Below are 22225 nucleotides of genomic sequence, written 5' to 3' on the forward strand. Positions count from 1 at the left end.
GAATAGAGAGAAATAAGAACTGAGGGATGTTATATATAAGGACTTAACATTCATGCCTGTAATTCTTTTATGTTACCTTTTCAAGGAGGGAATGATACACTGTTGGCCTCTTGCAGAGCAATGCGTTTATTAGGCCCACTTAGGACTCAAAGGTATTTTATATGTATTTTTCAGTATAGGCTCTATTTACATTTCTATAGATTCCAGTTCTATTCAAAATTCTACTTTTTTTCTAGCAGGGGGAAATGCTTTGGCTTTTTACACCTGTTCCCAATAATGACCTCTGTGCTTTAAAACAAATGAAATAATTTTCAGTGTTTAATGAGCTTTTGCCTTCAACAGCTACAAATAATCTAATTATCTAGCCACTGTGCGTACTGGATGATTTAAGAATTAAAGACACGATTAGAATCTGTTACAGTAATTAGAATCTATTTTAAACCAATTGCCTGTGGCATTACATGGTCTAGTGAAACAAAGGCTGCTGGCTAAATGCTCTTCTTCCACTAAATGCAAAAACAAATGTTAGCACAATTTTTTTTTTCTAACTGAGACAATCAAGATTTCAGAAGTCAAGTAAATTAAACTATCTGTGCTTTTCTTCTGCTGTTTTTTAAATGCTTCATTTGTCACTGAAGCCAATGGAAGGAAGATCACTGACTGCCTTTGGTTAAAATGCACTGAATATATTTGTGTATTTAGTGAATAAAAGGAAAATTACAAATTTAGTGAACAAAAGTGTAATTAATTATGTACACTAGAAGCTATAATCTAGGTGTGTTGGGAAGCACTAGATGAGCTTCTTCAGGCCCCACAAATCAGCTAGAACTATTTGCAGGAGTCAGTGAGCAGGTGGATAAGGGAGCAGCAGATATAATGTTCCTGGATTTCCAGAAAGTTCTGAAAATACTGTTTTGTCAAAGGCTGTTAGTGAAATTAAATTCTAATGGCAATAGAAGAAGGCTCCTCTAGTAGAAAAAGAATGGGTTGAAAGAAGGTTGAAAGACAAGTGGTAAGATTAAATGGTTTGTTTCCATACTGAGGGTGGTAGAAGGCAGCATCCAACAGCCCTGTATGCTCATCAGTGCTGCTCAGTTCAGCCTGAACTCTTTGCATGGTCAGTGCAACTGATTAAATGTGCTGCCAACACACAACTTTTGGCTGTTTCTCCCCTCTTCCTCTGCTAAAATGAACCTCTCCACAGGGGAACATAACAACTTTAATTTCTTTCTCTTGCTTTTTACTCTCCATCTCATACATCAGGAGAGTTCACAGGTCACCAGCCTGGGGTAGTCAAAGGATATCTATCTGAGGCTGGAGAGCAAGACCTTGGATCTGAATCTATCAGTGAGAGGGTAGCCACACCGTGTGCTGTAGAGGGTGTGTTATACCCAACGCCAGCTCTGCCAGTGCCACATATCATGGAATGGCTTGGATTGGAAAGGACCTTCAAGATAATCTCATTCCAACTCCCCTGACACAGGTAGGGACTCCTTCCACTAGACCAGGTTGCTCAGAGCTCCATCCAGCCTGGCCTTGAGCACTTCCAGAGATGGTGCATCCACAGCTTTTCTGGGCAACCTATGCCAGTGTCTCACCATCCTCACCTCCCTCACTCATCCCAGTGAGAGTTCTCATCTATAGTTATGTGAAAATGCGAAGAGTTAAATAATTTATAGCCCTGTCAGTCTAAGTAGCACTGAGAGCTTGGAGGCTGGTAAATGATACATGGAGCACCTCTTTGTTCAGAAAGCTTTTCCTATTAGTAAGTGATATAGAAAACACCTTCAGAAACCCATTTCCTACATATTCTTAGCTGAATGGTGGCAGATCAAGAGGATAAGGGTTGATGATTGACTGACAGCAGGTTGCATGGGTGATCCGGGACCTGTCAAGATTTCTTATAATAGTGGCATTTTTCTTTATTAATACAGTAAAATGGCACAGGGAAAACTTAGTCCAGCCTGGCAGTGACTGGCTCATCTGTTTCCTATAGTTTCCTATGTGATTCCTTTCTTATCTGTCCTCTGGAGCACATCCCATTTGCCATAGCTTGTTGCCAGGCTGGAAACCAACCAGTCTTCCTTCAGCTGGTCTCCCCATGCCCCTTGCTTCCATGAGACTAGGAACCAGCTGAGCACCACTTCATTCCTGCCCACTGAAGTGTGCTTGCCTACGTTCATCTATACCTATTTAACCTTCTCACTGTTTTGGTGACATGTAATGTGCAAATGAGATGGAGTTTACCCTATAACCCTTCCTGTTTTCCTGACATCCACTCTTCCCTTACACATGTCCTTATCCAGTTGCAGTAAAGCAGGACTCTGTCCTCTTCACTCATGCCACACTTGAGTGGTTTCCAATCAAATAAGGAGTTGTATTTTTCAGTGTTATATAAATAGAGACCACGTTGCTATCACTTGCCATAATAATAAGTAACATCTGTGACTCACCACTGTCAGAAAAAAGTTTCTCCAGAGAGAAGAAAAGGTGTCTTTACAATGGATATGCTGTTAGTTATTACTGCAAAGAAAAGCCATAACTTTTGAAACAAAATACTAAGCTATCAAAGAAATAAACCCTCCTGCTACAGGATATAAACCATGTTCTAAGTAATAGGGCTAAAATAACACTTTTTTTTTCTGGATTCCTTTTAATAGTGAGCTAATTCAGATACTGTCTCAGTAAGCCCCTCTCTGAGAAAAGATGCTGAGCAGGGTGGACTACTGCTTTGCCCCTGGAATGGTCATTCTGATCATTCTGTGAATTTGTATTTAAAAAGGACAGTAATTTCACACACACTAAGCACAAGGCACCACACACAAGTGCAGACAAACACAGTATGCACATTTTAAAGTAATGTTTACTTATTTATGTTATATAGAGAAATGCACTGGAAATACTTGCACTTAGCAATGTCAAAAATTGGAAAAACTGGACAGAGTAGGTAATATGTTTTCTATTGGATTAAAAAATGTGACTGTAGAAGGGACAAGATATGATTAATCTAATCTAAATGAAGACATCTACATCTGAATTGCTATAGGCTCCCTTTATAGTTGAGAGCTAGGTATTTTTAGGGTGGGATTCACCTGGCCTGTGCTAGACATCTGATCAGCTGAATGCACTCAAGAGCCAGAGGCTGTTGAACCTCATCAGGTCATGGAGGATGCAGAACTGTCCTCCTGTTGAGTGAGGACTCCCACGATTTCTTCCTGTGCAGCAGAAGATGCAGCTATTTTAAATCCTAGCAATCCTAGACCGCTTTTTCTCAGACTTTGGGCCAGGATCAAGAGGGAGGCCAGGAGACAATTTAGAGTGCCAGGCTGGCAGCCTGTTAGGCATCATCTCCTTTCCCTCCTCTGGGAAGAGTGGTAAGGGATCACAGTAACCACTTGCAATAATTTGTGTTAGCCAGGGAAGGAGCTAATTACCTTTGATTGCTGTCAGCTCACATCTCTTCCAGGGCAAAAGAGTGAATTTTTCCTGCCTCTGAATAAGTGAATTGCCAATGCTCAAGGGTCTACAAAACTGTAAGTGCTGAAAGGGACCCGTGTTTTCAAAGCATTTGAGAACCTCCAGCCCCAGGTGTGTGAGGAAATCCATGATGGCATTAGACACCAAACTCTTCCAAATCCCATGCCATAAGACTGCTCTGGACATGCTGCCACCATGGGAATGAACGACCAGTGTTCCCATGCCTAGTTTTGAGGCTCTGGGTTTTTCCAGTGCAAAAAGAGATTCATGTACTGGGTCATTCAGAACACCTATTTCAGACTGTAACTCTGAACTGTCCTCTGGAGAGACTCCCCTCATTAACACTGTACACAGTATCTGCTACCTCCTAAATAGAACGCATAAATTCCACACCATAGACACTGAGAAAGGCAGAGAAGATCTGCCCCTGAGAAAAACCTCTAAGCAAATTACCCTAATAAGATATTGGGAACAACTGACTTACATAAAACAGGGAAATGCTTTTTTCAGTTGATAATTTTTTTTTTCCGATATTTAGGTAATGATGGATAATCAATATGGGAAATCATATCTTTAAAATAAACTTGAATGCAGTTATGCTATCACTGATGTATGTTCTTTCAGTGCTGCTCAGTTCTCCTCCATTTCCCATTGCCATCGCATAATTACTACATTACAGCAGTTCTTAGAGAGTGGAAAGCAAAATACTGCAGGCAGAGAATAAAGTTTTAGACTGCAGTATGTATTTCAAGTCCTCTCAAAAGCTGGAAATCTGCAATTACATGCTGAAATATTGCCTCACTTACCAACTGATATGGTCCAAACAGCAATTATTTTGGCAAAAGCCTTAGTTCTTGAGTTAAAGCGGCTGTGGTGGATGGGGTTTCGGATGGCGATGTAGCGATCCAGTGAGATGGCACAGAGGTGCATGATGGACGCGGTGGAGAACAGCACATCCAGGTAGATCCAAATGGCACAGAGCTTTCTAGGGAGAGGCCATTCATATCCTGCACAAGAGAAAGTTGGCATCAGCTAAAGATGTGGCATATATCTTTTGTTGTGACACATGTCTTAGTCCCTATATCTTTCTAGGAGGATAGTAGTAAGTACTAAGTAGTGATACATTCTAAATGATACATTTAGAAACTGCCTGACACTGTTTTTAGAAAACATTTTTGTTTGCTTGCAGCCTTCTAACTGTAGCTTTTGGGGTTAACTCTGCTTCTTTCCCAGGCTACAGGCAGCATATGGTTTTTCTTTTTAATTCTATTTGTATAATGCTAGTGCTTGATGCTATAATTAAACATTTCTGGCAGCAAATCTATGGAAAGAGAAGCAATTTTGTAATTGTAAACTTTCAAGTTCTCAATTTTCTTTTAGGACTTTTTATCCACGTAATTACTGCATTATCAACACCTGCTGATATGCAAAGCTGCCTTATTTCTGAGAGTAAAACTTTAGATTTAATGGCAGCTAAAGAAAAGAAAAGATTTTGTTGCATACCAGTGATATTTATCTCACCTGTCTTTAGGCCTCTACCACATACCTAAATAAGGATATTCCCTCTGTTAACAAATATTGATAGGGTCCTCCAGGGAATGCAATCCAAAGCAGATGCATTAGTGTTTACCAATATCCAACCTACAGCTTCTTTGCAAATTAAGCCCTTACTTATTCATTGTTCTTCCCTCTACCTATGAAGATTAATTAAGTACTTTTCTCTCTTGAAACTGTTGGGAGATGGCTATCATGTCTTGCCAGATTTTGTGTTTATTTTTTTGGCTTCCAGTCTAAGAGAATCCGAGTACTTTATCTTTTTCTTACAGATCATGATTTTAAAACTTTTGTACTTCTTTCTCTGCCCTGGAATCTGTTTAATTTATCTGCATCTTGTATACCATTCAGTGACTAAAACAGGACTTGGTACTCTTGCAAAGGCCTCCTGACTGCTAAGTGAAATACAAGATTTCTTCATGGATCTTGAAGGGAATGTCTTTGCTTATGCAACCTGGAATGGTAAGTGCCTTTTGTATGAAAGTATCATCCTAGTGAAGCACGTTTAGCATGTTTTGATAGCCAGATCTTGTTCAGCATCCTTGAAGCCTGGACAAATTTCCCCAGCAGAAGTTGGCTTGCTTCTTTCCCTTTGCACTTATCCTCATTGAATGCTATTTGTTGGTTTCAGACTTTCTCTTCAGGGGTCCAGATTCTTGTTGATGATTCTCATCCTGTCTCTCTGAGTGCTTGTAACCTCTCCCAGCTTGGTGCTTTTGGAAAACTGTGTAATCTCTCACTCCACACACTATACAAGTTGTTAGAAGCTGTACAGAGCAGACCCAGGCTAAGCAGAGCCCTGCAGGACCCCCATTCAAAAGCCCCTCTATTCCTTCAGGGAACCACTAATAGCTCCCTTGGAGCAAGTTTTGCCATTATCAGGGTCCTTATTTTGTAGTGATTTAATTTAGAGCATATTACCCAAGCTGCCCATGATGGTGTGGCATGGGGCAATGCCAAAGCTCGTATTGTGAGAATATGCTAGTAGTTTGGGGAGTGCCTGTCTCCTTTGGAGATACAATACAAGATTTGCAACAGCAGGAATGGAGGGAGAGGCAGAGGAGGTAGGTCTGTGCCTAATTAAATTTAGTCTCAGTGAGCCTTGAGGAGACCTATTTCTTGGTGTTCTTGGGTTGATGTAATATGAACGGATCCTGACAAGCCATACAGCATTTATGGATGTATTTTATCATGTTTTCTGGTCTTCTACTGGAAAATCTGGTCCCTGGAGTGTCTTATGTGATGGCTGGCTTTCAGGGGCATGACTTCCCAGTAGCATCTCTCTGTCAGGCCAGGCCAGTTTACACAGGAAAAACTGTTAAAGTATTTTTACACTTGACAATATACATCTGTTCTCTTGCTTCAGTGACCTTTGGAAACACATTTGTCATATCCTTCTGGACTTTTTGTCTTTGCTATAAACCAGGATGGGGCAGGGATAAAACAGCATCTGCCAGATAAACTTCCTTAGAGACTAGAGATTCAAGAAAGGGGGAAGTACATGAGAGGAGAAAACTCTAGATGCAATAAGGTGCACCCTTAGGAAGTGTGTAGACAACATCCTCCAGGAAGTTTTCTGCTCTGTAGACATGTCCACCTTGGCAGGCCTTACTGGGTGCTGCCTTTTCCAGCAGAGTCTGGGGCTGCTGGGTTGATGGAGAACCCTGCCCATCCCAAAAGATGCAGACTGGGACAGGCACATGTCTGGCATGGCTGGACACCTGAACCAGAATTACCCACTGTAGCTGTAAAGCTCCCAAGAAAATCATCTCTCATTTGAGCAAAATAATCACCATACCCCTTCAAGGAGCTGCAGAAGGGGTGGTGGAGCACACTTGTTCCACAGCATTGGAGGTGTCCCAGCAGAGCACGTGTGTGCAAAGGCCTCCAGTATGGGCTCAAGACTGTCAACACAGGTGATATGGCTGAAGTCGAGCAGCTGAGGCCATGAAAATGTTTCTGTGGAAGGGAAGGTTTCCCTCCATGCCATCGCTGATCATCCTGGAGATTGATGGTGCACCACACCAAGATGGTTCTCCTGGTACCTGTGTGTGCCACCAGGTGATTTTTCACCCCAAGCTATGCTGCTTCCATTCCTGGTCTTGCCAGGAGAAAAGCAGGGAGAGAGGAGGCAAAGCCGACACAGCCCCTCCCCTATGCCTTCCAGGTGCCGTGCGGCTCCTGTGCTTCGGCCGTCGCCAAGGCGGGCGGCGCAGCCTTTTCCCGGGACGAGGGCTCCGGCTTCCCTCCGTGCGGGAAAGGCATCCAGCGCTCCAGCCCCCAAATCCCTCCCGAGACACGCATTTCGGGCGTCTCTTCCCTCGGCAGCGGAGCCTGGCCAGCAGGAGTCCCTGTTGCTTGTCTCAGGGAATCATGCACGACTTAAATCTCACCCATCGGACAATTCCTGTTTCACTCTGTTTCTCCCGCCAAAGGTAATCGCACACTGATGCGGTAAATCACAGTATTGCACCATCACTGATGCCAAATGCAGTTTGCAAATGCTACTGAGGGCGATCTGTGTAGAGATACTGAAAACGGAAAATAAACTTCCATCTTTCTCGATTAAATCTCCCTTAAGTCACAGGCTCATATTTGGACCTCAAGTCCCAAAATAGTGAAGTAATAGAAATCTCTTCAAAGAATCTCACTTTCCTCCTGACTGTATCTAGCTTCTCTTTGAACTGTAGCAATTCAGTTACGTCACTGGAAGACTCATTTCTGAAGTTTAGGGATACTAACAGCCTGACAAAATTGGTGCTGAACACATAGGGTGCTGCTTTTTCCTAAGTGAGCTGGACTGCAAATGATTTTGGTGAAAATGAGAAGAAAGATCTGCTAGTAATCACCTGCAAGGGCATGAACTGTGAGTCATTATTAACTTAAATAACTTCTCTTAAGAAATGATAGTTTTGCATTTGTAGATGTTACTAAACAGGCAGAATTAATGCCCATCCGTTTCTTAACTCCTGCAATATTTATTCCAGCATTTGCTACTAAGTTGATGTCTAAGCAGGGTATTGGTGATAAGAAAATTGTTTACATTTGTATTACTTCATTAAAAAGAATTGAGGGGGCTGCCTACTTTGAATCTAAAAGTAGTCATTAGTGCTTCGGTGCATATTTGCAGAGCAAAGTAACTGGCAGAACTCTATACTCTCCTTAAGAATATGAAAATTATGAGCCAGGGAAAAAACCTTAAAGCAACAGAAAGAACAAAGCATCTTCATATACTTTGAGACAAAGTATATACTTCATATACTTTGAGACAATTCATCTGACAACTGAGTAATAAAACTAATGTTCTGGAGTGTGTTTAAAATGTCTGCAGCTGGAAATATAAAGTAGGAAAAGATTCAAGTACTTCACCTGTTCCATCCATTAACCAGTAACATATATTTCTACTTATATGGAGAGATTACAGTTTTCTGTGGTAAGAGAATGAAATCATAATAACAACAGGATGTTATTGCATGCAATGTTTAAGGCTTGTCAATACATACAGTAGGTTATACAGCTAATACTCACCATACAGTATGGTTAACATCGACACAGGCATGACAAGAAAACCCAGCAGCATATCAGCTATTGCAAGTGACATTAGAAAATAGTTAGTGGCATTCTGTAGTTTTTTCTCCAGTGAAACAGCCATGATGACAAGAATATTTCCAGCAATGGTTAAAATAATCACTATCACTGTCAGCAAAGCCGGCCAGTTTTTCTGTGAAGGGCAGCACGGTGGGCTCATGTTACTTTCACCTGAAAGATTGGTTAGGTTGTCAGAGTTCACAGTCAAGTTGCAGAGATGTGATATATTAATTTCTGCAGCATCATAAGCATTTCTGTAGAATCTTCTCTCATGATTTATTTGTATGAAGGAGTTTGCAGTTGGGTTCACAGAGCTCTCTCCATCACAAAGAATATCCATTGCTAAGTCCAAAACCACAGAGATGAATTGTGAAAAGCAGGAAATTATCACCCTTTGTCACCATTGGGCATTATATTCCTCAGCTCTTCATGCCAGAAGTTGAGGGAGCACAATCTTTTGTCGACTGTATTTTTGCCACTAGTGTGATGTAGAAAAACATACCAGAATTACTCCGAAAGCTGAAGTGTTTTGTTTTCAGTTCCATAGGCAGTCCAGTGTTGGCATATATTGAAAATCCAGCTGAAAAGTAAAACCAGGCTGTAGGATACAGAATGTGGACTTGAGGCTTCAGAGAGCAAAAATGTTGGAGAAATAAAAGCGATAAAACTTTTGCAACCACTAGGATTCCCCTCTGGAGCTACATCTTATTGCTATTGGTAACTGTAATCACACAATTTTAAACACAGCAGTATTAAAAGAGCTTGCTGTATTAAACAGCAGAGCTCTCATATCTCTATAAAGAAAGTTGATTAATGATTCCATCCAGCATCTTTCTTTTGAAATAATTAGATATGTTCTTATTTATAGTGCATCTTCCATAATATGGCTGATAGTCTCTGTCTTCTGTTGTATTTCAGTATCATTTTCAGCCTCATATCAGAGATTACAAATTCTGCTCCATGCTGATTTTTGTAGCTGATTGTACCTTTTGGCCCAGCATGGCTTCGGAATGGAAATTAAACAGCTAGATACTATTATAAAAGAAAACAATTTAAGGAAGACTTACATTGCACTTCAGAGCCCACTTTCGAACTGCAATTAGATGCACTTTGCACCCTGGTTTACCATATTCTTCACTGTGTTTCACCAGTTTTGTATCCTTTTTCTTCAGTCTCCTCCAGAATGGTGGTATTTGAAATAGTTTTTTGACTTCTAAACTGCACACTTGAGTGACGCTAGTTCCTGTGCTGCGAGGCTTGCTCTTTTCTTCTGAGAGATAGGCTGCTTGCCGGCTCTTTCCTTGTGCATTTCCCCGCCCCAGGGCAAGCTATATTTAAAGTAATAATAATCTCAGAGCCCTTCTTGAAGTGATACAAAAGAAAGCACGCGCACACACTCACGAAAAAGCAGGCTCCGTGGAGGAATTACTGGTTGCAACAGGAATGGAATTTCTTGCTTGCTGCCTTGTTCGGATTGTCAGACCTCCCACTATCTGGATGTCATAAACTGCAAGGTAGCGACAGCAGAGGAGGGCAGGAGAGGGCAGAGCAGAGAGGGTCTTTTTGGCAAACCAGCAGCTTTTTCAGCGCGTGTTTCAGAGGTTCTGTGCTCCGGGGCTTTTTCAAGGCACGCTTTCAATTTGCAGCGGACGGCTCACAAACAGCTGCACGCAATTACAGGGATTTAAAGGACGCAGGCTTGAGAGAGACAAAATCTAAGGCTTGTGATGGTAGATACTAGTGAAATACGTAAGTGAGAAGTTTTTTCTGTATAGAGGGGAAATTCCACCAGCCTTAAAAGGCAGGCGTAATATTCAGTCCTGTTCAGTTTTAACTCCAGGTCTGTGCTGACCTGTGAATCAAATTGGCAATAGATATTTATAAAAAATTGAAGTCATTCTGATGTCATACTCATTTGTCAGGGGCTGAATGTAACAGCTAACTCCAGCAGCCTGTCCCAAGCAGGTGTCCCACATGAAGCAGTTCAGTAAAGCAAAGTGTGTACACAGCAAAGGGGAAACAAAACAGCCTGACACTGCTTCTGCCTTATACTTCTGCTGCCAGGACACGCATGAAGAAATAGCCAACTCTTCAATTTGCCACCTAACACAAAACCTGCTCCCAGATTTTCTGAGACTTACAGCTGTCAAAATTTCAGCTGAGTGGGTCTGCTGCTCCCCTGAGCATCCTGAAATATATTGCAGATTTCCCCCATGCCGAGGGCAATGGCTTTATACAGGCAGGCTCAGGCAGTTTACAGTAAGAGCTCAGAGACGTGCCAGTGTCACCATGCACCTGTGGGTCCTGGCAGGCCCTTGAGAGCTGCAGGCTGCTCCCATAGCTCAGCTCTGTGTGCAGCACTGTTAACCCTGCTGCAGATCCCAGGGAGCTTCAAACACATGGAGAGTTACTACAGCTCAGCTGACATGTGCTGATCTCTTCATGGACAAAAACCTTACCAAAGTGAGTCTCAGAGCACACACTGAAGCCCATTCAGATCAGTGGGGCACAGTTACAGAAAGTCTTTCACAGTAAAGTTCTTTGGAGCCAGTTTTACTCCCAGATGAACCCAGCAAGACCGGGCAGACAAGGCAGTAGCTCCCACTCGTGCCCATGTGGGACTTGGAAGTATGTCATCCTAGAACTAAAGTTTTGCAATCCCGTAGGTGAGGCCAGAAGACCATCAGACAACTGATGGCAAAAAAAAAAGGTGATAATGCTGAGTTTAGCAAGAAATGTTTCAGCCCTGGCAGTCTCATCGAGGAGCCAGAAGAGGCTCTTTCCCCTCTCCTTTCGTACAATAACCAAATGGGTTACTGTATTCACCAAGTGAATTTGGCATCCATGCTCCAGAGGGTTTGGGAGCCATCCCCATGAACATTAGAGTGCATATCTGATGCAGAGGGTGGGCTCCATTCCTGCTGAATGCAGCTACTGTGCAAAACAGGGCACAAGACCCCTTGGATAGGGCTACATACAACCTTTGTGAGGAACCCAGGTGTCCTGTTGTTCTCTTGGAAGGCTGGCTCTGGACTCTGACAGCTATAATGTAGTAGTCAAGGGTGTGTCATGGATGTCACTCCTAAGAAAGAAGTAGCAAGATGTTTATTGATATAACCCAGTGGTTTTGGAAAGTTTGATGGTAAATGTGACAAGTTTAATAAGATCCGATGACAAGGTGCACTTGATTATTTATGGCATAGAGGACAGGGACAGACAAAACAGGCGAGGAGAGAGACTCTCCAGTTGAGTCATGAAGTTCAGAAAAATCCTCCTTGTGTTCTAAGCTCCTTCTCAGAAGGGAGTGTACGTGTGCCTAATTCCAAACTTAGTCCCAGACTTAGTCAACGGTTTACGTCTCAAGGATTATATGTGCACAATCAATCCTTTGTGTCACTTAGCTATCAGAGTTTAGAATTATAATAAGCACTTACTGAGAATCTGTTGAGTCAAGGAATTTCTCAACTTTGAGGAGTAACCTTGAGAGCTACTACTCAAGGTGAAGACCCTGGCAAAGAGTCCACTGCCCTGCAGGAGAGATCAGTGAATGCTGGCTGTTCACTATTTATGAAGTAAGATAATTGACTTACAGTCATATTTGCATACCAGCTACAGAAGTTAATTTCTTCCAAACTTGGCTGTGTTGGACTTTGACAAACACTATGGTTGGGGGTGTACAATGACTCATTTAAAACTGCAGCTCTGCTCTGGACATCAGGAACATAAAAGTGAATTGCAAGCCAGCTGAATGTTGCCTTGCCTAAGACCTTTGCAGCTACAGTCATAAGCTTTTCATATAAGGACTGCACTGTTTACTCCAGTGTAGCTGTAGACATGTCTACCCCGAGGTCTGAGTGCCTTCTGAAAAATAAACTGTCCTCCCAGAAAGCAATTTGGCATATGTAAAGTTGATGCACAGGTGTATGAAAAGTTTTTTAAGGTATAAATCAGAAACCACTTTTGCGTAGGTTGATATATCAGAAATAAATCCATGATCTTTTATCTTCTAGCAAAGTGTCTTGGATGTGCAACTAATGATGAGTTTATTATTATTTATCTCAGGATTTTTATTTTATTTTGACTGCAAAAGTCTCTTGTCCCACTTCCTCCAAAAACCTGAAAATTGTTCTCCTTCCACATAGTATCATTGCAAGTATCAAGCAAAAAAAGTGTTCAATCTTCATTTGCAGAGCCCAGCAAAAGGAGGGTACCAGGGCTCTCATCCCTTTGCAAAACGAAGCATGAGCTCTACCTTGAGACTTCAGTGTGGAACAACTCCTAGGTGATCAGTCGTGTCTAAACCAGCCTTGACCATTGCTTTTCCTAAAGGTGGGAAGCTCTGGAAAGCTGTAGGTCCCATGATCTTCCATTTTAAACAAATGAGCTTGCAAGTCAGTAGCAGCAGAGCTGCAATCCCAGGATGAAAGCAGACAGCTGTGGTCTGTCCCAGCCTATGTAAATTAAGTGAAATCTTAGCTTAAAGTGGCAATAATGTGGTCTGTGGTAGACAGAAAACATCCTCCAGAAACACAGCTGGCACGGGAACAGACTATATATTGGTTTTTAATTTCTGGAAGGCACCAACATGTCAAATTCATGACAGCCCCTCCCCTGTTCCTTAGCTCTGCTTGGAATTTTTTTGTAGGACGTTATTCTGTTCTCTTGGGAAGGGTTTTTATGCTTGGCATGGTGCTCATAAACACTTCCTAGAAATGCTGCTTTTTAACAATTTTTAGCTGAAAGAAGAGATGTTAAGAACCTAGTTTACATAATTCACATTTGGTGCTCTCAGGATTGTTTCAGGTGTAAAAATCCCCGATTTCTGAGTGTGCCATTGCTCTCTGGTGCTCTGAATGCATTTTGTAATCAGTAAATGTATAAGTAACTGCAGATGTTAATCAATCACTTTGATATCTAAAAGTAAGGCAAGTGGAATGTGAATAATTTGTGTTGTATTCAAGACTACTACAGTTTGGTGTCTCTGTTTGCATTCATCAGGGCTGTTGGATGTGAATCAGAGGCTAGCAATTACAAACCAAAGCTAATAACTAAAAATCCCTGCTCTCTTTTTGATGCAGTTGAGCTCATTCCAGACCTCTTGGCTTTCTAGGCCCATGCCATTGCAGTGAGGTGAGAACAGCTTGACATGAGCCTTCTGAAAACCATGCTGGAGCAGTATCCCTCAACCTTGCTGTTCACAGGTGATGATCCTGAGCAAGCTGGATGTTGCAGCACCAGAGCCCTGTGTCCTGATGACTGTAAACCTGAGGTGAGTAACTGGTGTGGTGTTGTAGGGGTCTTTGCTGTGAAACTGGCTGTCTGTATTGCTTTGCTCTGGATTGCTTTCGAATGACAGCTGAATACTCGAAGTTGAGGCTGAAGGGAAAGCTGGAAAAACTCAGTTTAACTGTAATTCCTAAGTTGCAAGAAAATATACATATATATATATATATATAACTGAAGCTCTCTACATTTTCATGTCTATCCCACACACTAATGCTAGTTTCAATCTCTGTTCAATCCCAGGTGAAGCTGAATTAATATCTTGATTTTAAAAGCCTGATTGTCTCATTCATCTATGAGTTTTGGAAAGATGTGCCATATTCCTGAGGATTTGTAGGGTGTTATCCTTTCTAACCATGTTATTATTTCAGGATCTACAAGTTCCTCTGCATACTTACAGTGCCAAGGGGAAGTTAAATGTGAGAAAGAACCCACAGCACCTTAAGACACATCTTTTATCTGCCTAAACGCATGTACTGAGGTCAGATAGGTAGCACTGTAACTTCAACCCCTTTAGGTTGTGTCATTCCAGTGGAGCTCAATGGAATTACTGTGGCATAAACTGATGGACTGATTAGTTAGCTGGAAATTAGAGTCAGAATTCATGATTTTTCTCATGTGCGATTTTAACTGTTTAAACATTTCGTTCTCCATATCAAAATTTTTTAATGGGAGGAAAAGTTACAAAGGACTTCTGTTTGTAAGTGTCCAAATATTTTGCTTCAGTCTTGTTGTTCTAAATATGGTATTTTAATATTGTTGAATTAATAATATTTTCATATGAGCCAGCTAACCGGCTGGGATGCAAATTGTCTTATTCCCAGATTCTCCTGGGCAATTTGTATCCACCATGACAGCACACCCAGAGGTGGTTTCAAGTTGAACTGGGTTGTAATAAAATATTCTTGTTCAGCTGAAAAATAAACTCAAACATTTGGTTTGGGTCAAGCCCATGTAGTGAAGAAAATATTTTGTTTTGATTTTCCCAAAGGAAACCTGAATGCTTTGGGCAAAATTGATTTTTTCCTTGAATAGAAAGTTGATTTTGTGTAAACTTAATTTCCCACCAGAGGCTGAACTGTTGGGGAGTGTCCCTAAGCTTTTGTGCTGAAACAATGAATGGCCTCTGATGCTTTAAGGAGGAACTCTGCATCCTTATTTAAAGAAGCCTCTCTAAAAATCTATGCTTTGTTTTAGTGAAACCTGAAGGGAAAGGTTCTTCTCCATGTCTTGCTCTCAGCTGTAAACATTAACTATTTATGTACCTAACAATGACCTTTCATACCACCAGAGGCATCTGCAGACTTTTGATTTATTAAAACTTCTTTGGCTTTGAATATTTTCATTTCAGATCTGCTAGGAGTAAGCTGATAGGTTGGCTTGCTCTGAGACAATATTATGTTGTGTTCTGGTCACCTGACTTACAATTTGGCCAGTTTTTCTGTAGGTAAAGTTTTATTGCATCCTGACACACATCACTGCAAAGCCCATGATATAAAGGTCTATATTCCGTGAATTAATACCTAATTCTCTTCCACTATTTTTTTTTCCCTCAGTTTAAACTTCTAATTAGTAGTGAGCATTTTCCACTTGATTTGCTTCAGCTACTGCTTAAAGATGCACTTGCTGCCCACAATTAACACTGGTCATCATGCAAAGCCTGTCTCACCTCCTGTTACCCAATGAAATAGCGTCTTTTTAACGGGGTGACCAAAACCATACACCATATTGCAAAGGTGACTTTGTGGGAACTTTCTGCCAAGACAGCATCATCTCTGGGGAATCTTACAGCTTAAAAGCCTCTTATTGGGTGATAGGCACTGCAGAAGATGGTGGGGGCACTTCACCCTTTCTTCCTTTCCCCTATTCAGAAAACTTCCATCACATTGATTATTAGTACAAAGAAAAGGAAAAACAAAAGGAAGACAAAAGCAATTTCAATTTTTTTTTTGTGTTCCAGACAATGATTTGGCCATATTTCTCTGGGCTACTTTTTTACTCTTATTTCTCTAGTAGCCAATAAGCAGAAACACAAGAGTAAAATGAATCCATAAGGACCTTCCTATATTTACACTTCGACATTGATGGATGGGGAAGCATTTAATAGAAAATAAATCAATTTTGAATCCAAAGATGTGTGTCATCTCTTCTGGATTTGCAGCATTAGTGGTGGCAGGGATTAACTCATATATATTTATACTTCCCAGAGGCTCATGGGTTCACCAGTGTATGGCAGACAGTACCACAGAGCTGTGAAATAAGTGAGCACCACAAAAGTGATGATTAAGAAATCTTTGCTTTCTATACATTCGTCAGAATCAAACAGCTCCAGCCCTGAAGTGTAGCTTATATAAAAAAAAAAATATATATATATAAATAAATGTAGCTGATATTTGTTACAACTCTCTATTACATCTGGCAGGTGACTGCTTTTATGTTTTTCCTCTGTTACTCCCAGGATAGCATATTTTTCGGAGTTATTAAGTTACAGTATGTAATTTATGACCATCCAAGTTGAAAGCATTATGCAGTGCATGCATTAGCATGAATGACTATTATTGAATATGTGCTATCTTTCTAGAAATATGCAATTATTCCTCGTTGGCAAACTTAAGATTTTTGCTATCAGGTTTTGTTTAGTTATATTTACCCCATTAGAAAAGCTTTAATGGGTGTAAGCAAGAGTTCTGTAAAGGACAGTCCCCAGTAGGTCTAATTTTGTGTGAGATAAGCAAAGTTACTGTCTTTATGCATAATAGTCCAGCATTAAGTCAAAGTTGTTTGGGCAATGTGGGCTGGCAAGGAGGTGCAAACAAGTAACACAGACACAATGGGTGATGGAACCCTTAAATATCAGTCACGATATTGTGACTATGGCGTGCCAGGAGTGTTGGTTGTCATTACGTGCTGGGATCCAGTTTGCCTGTGTAAGAGAGATGTGCACCTAAATTGCAGGTGCATAGAGAAACAGTTCCCTCCATGGAAAGGTGACTGCTCCCACCAATTCTGTGGCAGTGGAATTAGGGCCTGTCATTCATTGGGCTGCTGAGCTGGATCCCACCCTCTACTCATTTCACGTAAGGTGGCAATTCACATGTCCTGCTATTGATTGTATCTTCATAGTAGTGTCTGGTTCTTAAAACAGTGGAAGCCAAGACAGATGTACAAAATACAGTATAAGAATTATGTTGCCTCCAGATATGTAAATTGTCTTTTACATCTAGACACTGTGCTGTCTGAACTAGTTGACTCAAGAGAATGTGCCGATATTTTGCTGTAACTTCCAGTATTTTAAATATTGTGTTTCTCACAGAATGATTTTCCTATAATTAAAATGTTTTGGAGGAAAGGTAGTGTCCTTTTTGCTTAGTGATGCAGCTAATTCCCACATTCTTTTTTAGACACAACATGTGAACAGGTACTCTCTTCAGAGCCTGCAAAATACTGCTGTGAAGGTCCTAGAGAGGTCACAAAACCCAAAAACTTGATTTGTAAAAGGAGCTGTTATTATTTACCTAGTTTAATAGACACTGTTTTATCTGTATTCTAGTTCCTAAGCATCACTGGAATCCAAATGTTTTTCTTTAGAACAATTAAGGCAATCAAAAATATTTACTTAAAGCACTGAATAACTTAAAGAACAAGTGGAATACTACTAAAATATAAAAATATTTTTCCGGTGAGGTTTGATATCTCTGTAAACATTTTGAATTTAATTTTCTTCCAACTCATTTTTGAGTCCACTGAGGATCCAAGTATCAAGTTTACTATCAATTTCCACCAGGAAAGCAAGTACTGTAAATTGGACTGCAAGTGAAAAACTGATTGCTTTATGTAATGTAATTTATATCATTCTAACATATGTCAGAACACCACTGTATTGTGGAGTGCAGTAAAAGGCTGACTTATATTAAGAGTCTTTTAGGAAAATCCACACTCACTGGACATGTCCAGATCTTACAGACCCATATTGTGCAAACATGGGCTACAGCTATGTGTTAGGGCCATGGAGGACAGGCACAAGAATCCCTGAGGGCATCTCTGATCTGAATGTCAAATTAGCTTTATTGAAATATGTCTTTTAAATGAACTGAGCCTGATGTCTTTCTTGTACTGGAATGTGCCTTCTTAATGATGCTTCCTTGAGAGCTCCTGATGAGAGGCAGGAATGAGGGAACAGTCATTACCATTAAGAGTATGAAAGTGCTGAATGGTGAAAGTTATCCCCTTTCTTCCAGCCACAAGTTTTTATAGTGTCTGTTAATACATTATAGGGCACTGCAGCCTTCTGTACATGCAGGATCTCTGAGTTAATGCACACCAATAAATCCCAGTTAGCTACTGCTCTGCCCTGGTCATCTGTGAGAAAGTCCTGAGAGATGTGCTGGCATGACCCAGAGCAAAGAAGATATGTGTGTCTAGGCACAGCACTAGGATTAATGTGGATCAGAGTACTTCCCAAAGCATACATTTTCCTCATGAGGATGGCTGCTAGAACATTGTGGTGCCCTGGCAGCTGTCCCTTGTGAGATACCATCAAGGAAAGGCTTCTTCAAGATTGCCAGTTCTATGGCTGCAAGGGCAGGGAGGACTCATGACCACCCTTGGGCTGCCCACAGGAAGTGTGGGAGGCATCCTGGAAAGCCCGGACAGCAGTTGCTGGGACATGCGGGCAGTGACTAACTGGGACCTGTGCCACAGCTCTCACATGGCAAGCGAGTCAGGGGCAAAAAGGAGGGTGCTTCAAAATGCGGATGTGAAAGTGGACATTCAGTTTGATAAGGTGAAGAGATACCAGGAGCAAGGACTGCTGCAAAGTGGAAGGACCTGCAGAACATAAAGTGAAGGGTGTGTAGGAAGATAGAGAAGGATTTGGTGTTTGATGAATGAAGGAAAGAAAGGGGAGGGAAGGAAGATCTCTTATGGTCTGATATGCAGATTCATGAGTCAGGTATCAGGCATGCAGAGTCAGATGAGTCTTTGACAAAAACTCCCTCAAAAACCGAGGAATGACTCTTTCCCACATCCATGGTCTGAAGTTTTTTACTTCAAATGCAAAAACTCGCAAAATAAAAACCTCCAAAAAAGTCTTCATGGTCCTGTAGGGCTCTCTTTAAAATTTTTATGTGTTCTTGGCTTTCATACACTATCAAGTACTAATTTAAATGCCCGTTTATTCTTCAGTATTTCTTAGACTGTTTTGTTTCCATGTATTTGTCAGGCATGCTGTAGAAGAAAAAGTGCTCCAAGTAACTTAGACCCATGTCCCTGTTTGTGCTAAGAAAAGGAGGGCTTGGCAAGGGAGTATAGTGTCACTTCAAACCACTGGTAAATCAATGTAAATGGAAAATCTCCTGTTTTCACTCCAGCATGTTTCCAGGAGGAAAACCAGCTTATCTTTGCCAGGTCTAGAATCTGGTCCTTAGTGATCTTCTTACTGCCATTTCCTGAGGCAATGTGCCATTGTACTCTCCTGACTGAGACTGACTTTTAATACCTGGAACAATATCAATCCCATGACAGTCTGAGAGAAAACTGAAGAACCTGTATTTGTAAAGGAAGGCTTGGAATGGACAGGTGTGCTTTCAGTAGAAACTACGTGTGGGCAAGAAGTCACGATTAGTTGCACAGGTTATAATGAGGAGCAAATTCAGAACACGGATTTGTGATCTTGGGGTTGCAGAGGCCGGCTGTGGGTGCCGCTGGAAGTCCCATCACGGACTGCTTGGCAGAGGTTGGAGCCTGCATGTTTATACGTGTCTGGTTTTATTTATAGGGCATTTTGGGATTGCACAATCCAAGGGAGAAAAGACGGTGGGAAAAATGCATCTCCTTTCCTGGTTGCCTCATAGAGCTATTATGAGCACAACTCACTTCTTAGCAACACACTGTTTACTGAAGTCATGAGTTGTGTGAAGGGCATTTTAGGAGTGAAAATGACAGAAATGCCTAAAACACGTTGACTTTGAAGAGGCACTTCTGCTGTAAGGAGGACACTTCTGCCATTTGTGCTTTATACCTTGTGCCCAAGAAGCCCACCAAGAGGGGAACAGAAATCAAAATGTTCGGTGGTGTTTGAAAATTTCAAGGAAATGAGACATACCTGGCACATGGTAAGTGGAATCAGTACATCACAAGAGAGCTGAATTGCTTCCTTGATGCTCTCTGTGTAGTGTTTAATTTAATACATGGCATTAAAATGCAAGATTCAAGCCAGAAATTTGCCTCTGAAAATAAATCGGGCATCCACCCAAATGGCTGACAGGAGACGAGCCTTGTATTGTGGCCCTGTATAATGGCTGAAACCCCTGGGCCCTGCCAGCCTGGCAGAGTCTGAGTCCTGAGTCAAAAGCTGCTCAGGGAATACCTTTTTCCTGTAAATATGTGCTTAAATATCAGGCTGCTGAACTGGTGCATCCGGCTTGACTTATCCTGTGCTGGTGATACGTGAACAAAGAAAATGGCCTGATCCAAGACAAATAAAGGAAGACTCTGTAAGAGCAAGAACTTCTTTTTCCTCACTGTGAATTCACTGATTTTTCATTTATGTGGAGTGTGAGAAAACTGAGCTCCCACAAAACATAATCTGAAAAATGTGGGGCAGATGTTCCTGAGTCAAAATGCATGAACTATCTCAGTGAATCTAAAAAGATGTCATCCAGATCCTATTTTATGGGCTGCACTCTTCCTGGATTGGGCGCACATTATTTAATGGGACTTGTAGGTGGTTCTCCAAAATAAGTAAGTCAGTGCTACCCACCCCACTGTCCAGACTGGAAATTTCCTGAGCTCCAGAAAAACGCAAACATGAAGCTGAAGAATGGTGAACTTTCTGCCTGCAGCTGTCTGGGACAGGACTCCTAATTTCCCCATCCTACTGCTGCTCTTTAGATGTTTAGATATGTTTTTCCAAGTTCCCGTAACATCCGTGTGTGCTGGCAAGGGAGATCTGTAAACTCTGTCCAAACCAAATAGCAAATTACCACCTAAAATCTGCTTTCTGAATGTCCCCCCACCCAGCTTCTGGTGTGAGCTATTGATCTGGGTTCACATACACTGAACAAAACAAGCATCTCAGTGCTTGCACCCTGTGTCTCTGTCTCACACATTCCTCCCTGCTAAAGAACAAGAATGAACCATTACAGTCAAAATTTGAAAATTGGAAACGCTCTGGTGTGTGTCATCAGCTGGAGAAAAATCCCAACATTACACTGCTACTACAGCATCCACCTTATTTGTGCCTCCAACTCAAATGCATTAAATTTAATTACACAGTAGTACAACTCCAAGACAGATTTAATATATTGGGATAAGAAAAGCTTTAAAAAACCCACTCCTTCGTTAATAATTGAAGCAGCACTTGTGCTGGCAACAGAGGAAAGTGAAGTGATGCCAGGCTGTGGGACACAGAACAGAGAATCAGCCATAGGACCATAGAATGGTTTAGGTTGGAAGGGGCCTTTAAGATCATGTACTGACAATCATGGGCAGGGACACCTTCTGTTAAACCAGGTTGCTCAAAGTCTCATCCAACCTGGCCTTGAGCACTGCCAGGGATGGGGCATCCACAATTTCCCTGGACAACCTGTGCCAGTGCCTCATAACACTCACAGGAAAGAATTTCTTCCCAATATATACCCTAAACCTACCCTCTTTCAGTTTCAAGCCTTTGTCCTATTGCTACATAACATTGTAAAAAGTCCCTCTCCAGCTCTCCTGTAGCCCCCTTTAGGTACTAAAACGTGCTATAAGGTCTCCTCTCCAGGCTGAACAACCCCAGCTCTCTCTGTCTTGGGAGTACAGTCGTAAACTGTTTTAATAAATACATACAAATACTGAGTTTGTGGTCATTTAATCCAGAACATGGAGTGAAGAGATGTAAAAACCCCGTTAGATCAGCTACTGTGTGCCCCTGGCAGTGTAGGACTGAGGCAAGCAATGTGCTTCTGTTGGATCAGTTCTCCACACTCCAGGCAATGGGATGCCTGCTTCCTAAAATATCTTTCTTTGTAAAAAGGTTTTGTTTTCTCCCCCTCACAATGGGCAGTTTAAATTCACCTTGTGAGTTCATCCACTGTTCCTAATTGCATCCTTTCTTCTGGAGGAGGTAACTCCCCTTGGTGTGCAGGCCCTTCAAATACTGATAAGAAAATCGCTGTCCCTTTTCTTTTGCAGATGCGTTTAAGCCCAGTTGTATTCATAGCTACCCTTTTAAATCTTTCCTCCTGCAGCCCCCGCATCCTTTTTGCTGCTCTGCTTTTACAGTTTCTCACTGGGCATATGTCTGCATTTCAGCTTTGATGGTAATACAGCAGCCAGGACA

General features: G+C 41.5%; 1 protein-coding gene and 1 long non-coding RNA gene across 3 annotated transcripts in view; one reads left to right on the top strand and one right to left on the bottom strand.

The window, feature by feature from the left end:
* The window catches only part of HTR2A (5-hydroxytryptamine receptor 2A), a 31505-nt gene extending 21078 nt beyond the window's left edge, over window positions 1–10427 (bottom strand). Inside the window, exons 1-3 of one of the 2 annotated variants that reach the window (XM_069010557.1) lie at window positions 9687–10427; window positions 8560–9217; window positions 4284–4484 (exon numbers count right to left, since the gene is read on the bottom strand). In XM_069010557.1, coding sequence (XP_068866658.1) covers window positions 4284–4484; window positions 8560–8959 — 601 coding nt within the window. In that variant the 5' untranslated portion in view covers window positions 8960–9217; window positions 9687–10427. The remainder of the gene's footprint in view (window positions 1–4283; window positions 4485–8559; window positions 9218–9686) is intronic. The other variant, XM_069010548.1, reaches the window with a different exon arrangement.
* A 3270-nt stretch (window positions 10428–13697) lies between these two features.
* Window positions 13698–22225, top strand: part of LOC138118843 (uncharacterized) — a 64062-nt gene continuing 55534 nt past the window's right edge. The window contains exons 1-2 of the long non-coding RNA XR_011155302.1: window positions 13698–13749; window positions 13821–13888. This is a non-coding gene — a long non-coding RNA (uncharacterized lncRNA). The remainder of the gene's footprint in view (window positions 13750–13820; window positions 13889–22225) is intronic.

This window comes from Aphelocoma coerulescens, chromosome 1, assembly GCF_041296385.1.
Source record: "Aphelocoma coerulescens isolate FSJ_1873_10779 chromosome 1, UR_Acoe_1.0, whole genome shotgun sequence".
NCBI lineage: Eukaryota > Metazoa > Chordata > Aves > Passeriformes > Corvidae > Aphelocoma > Aphelocoma coerulescens.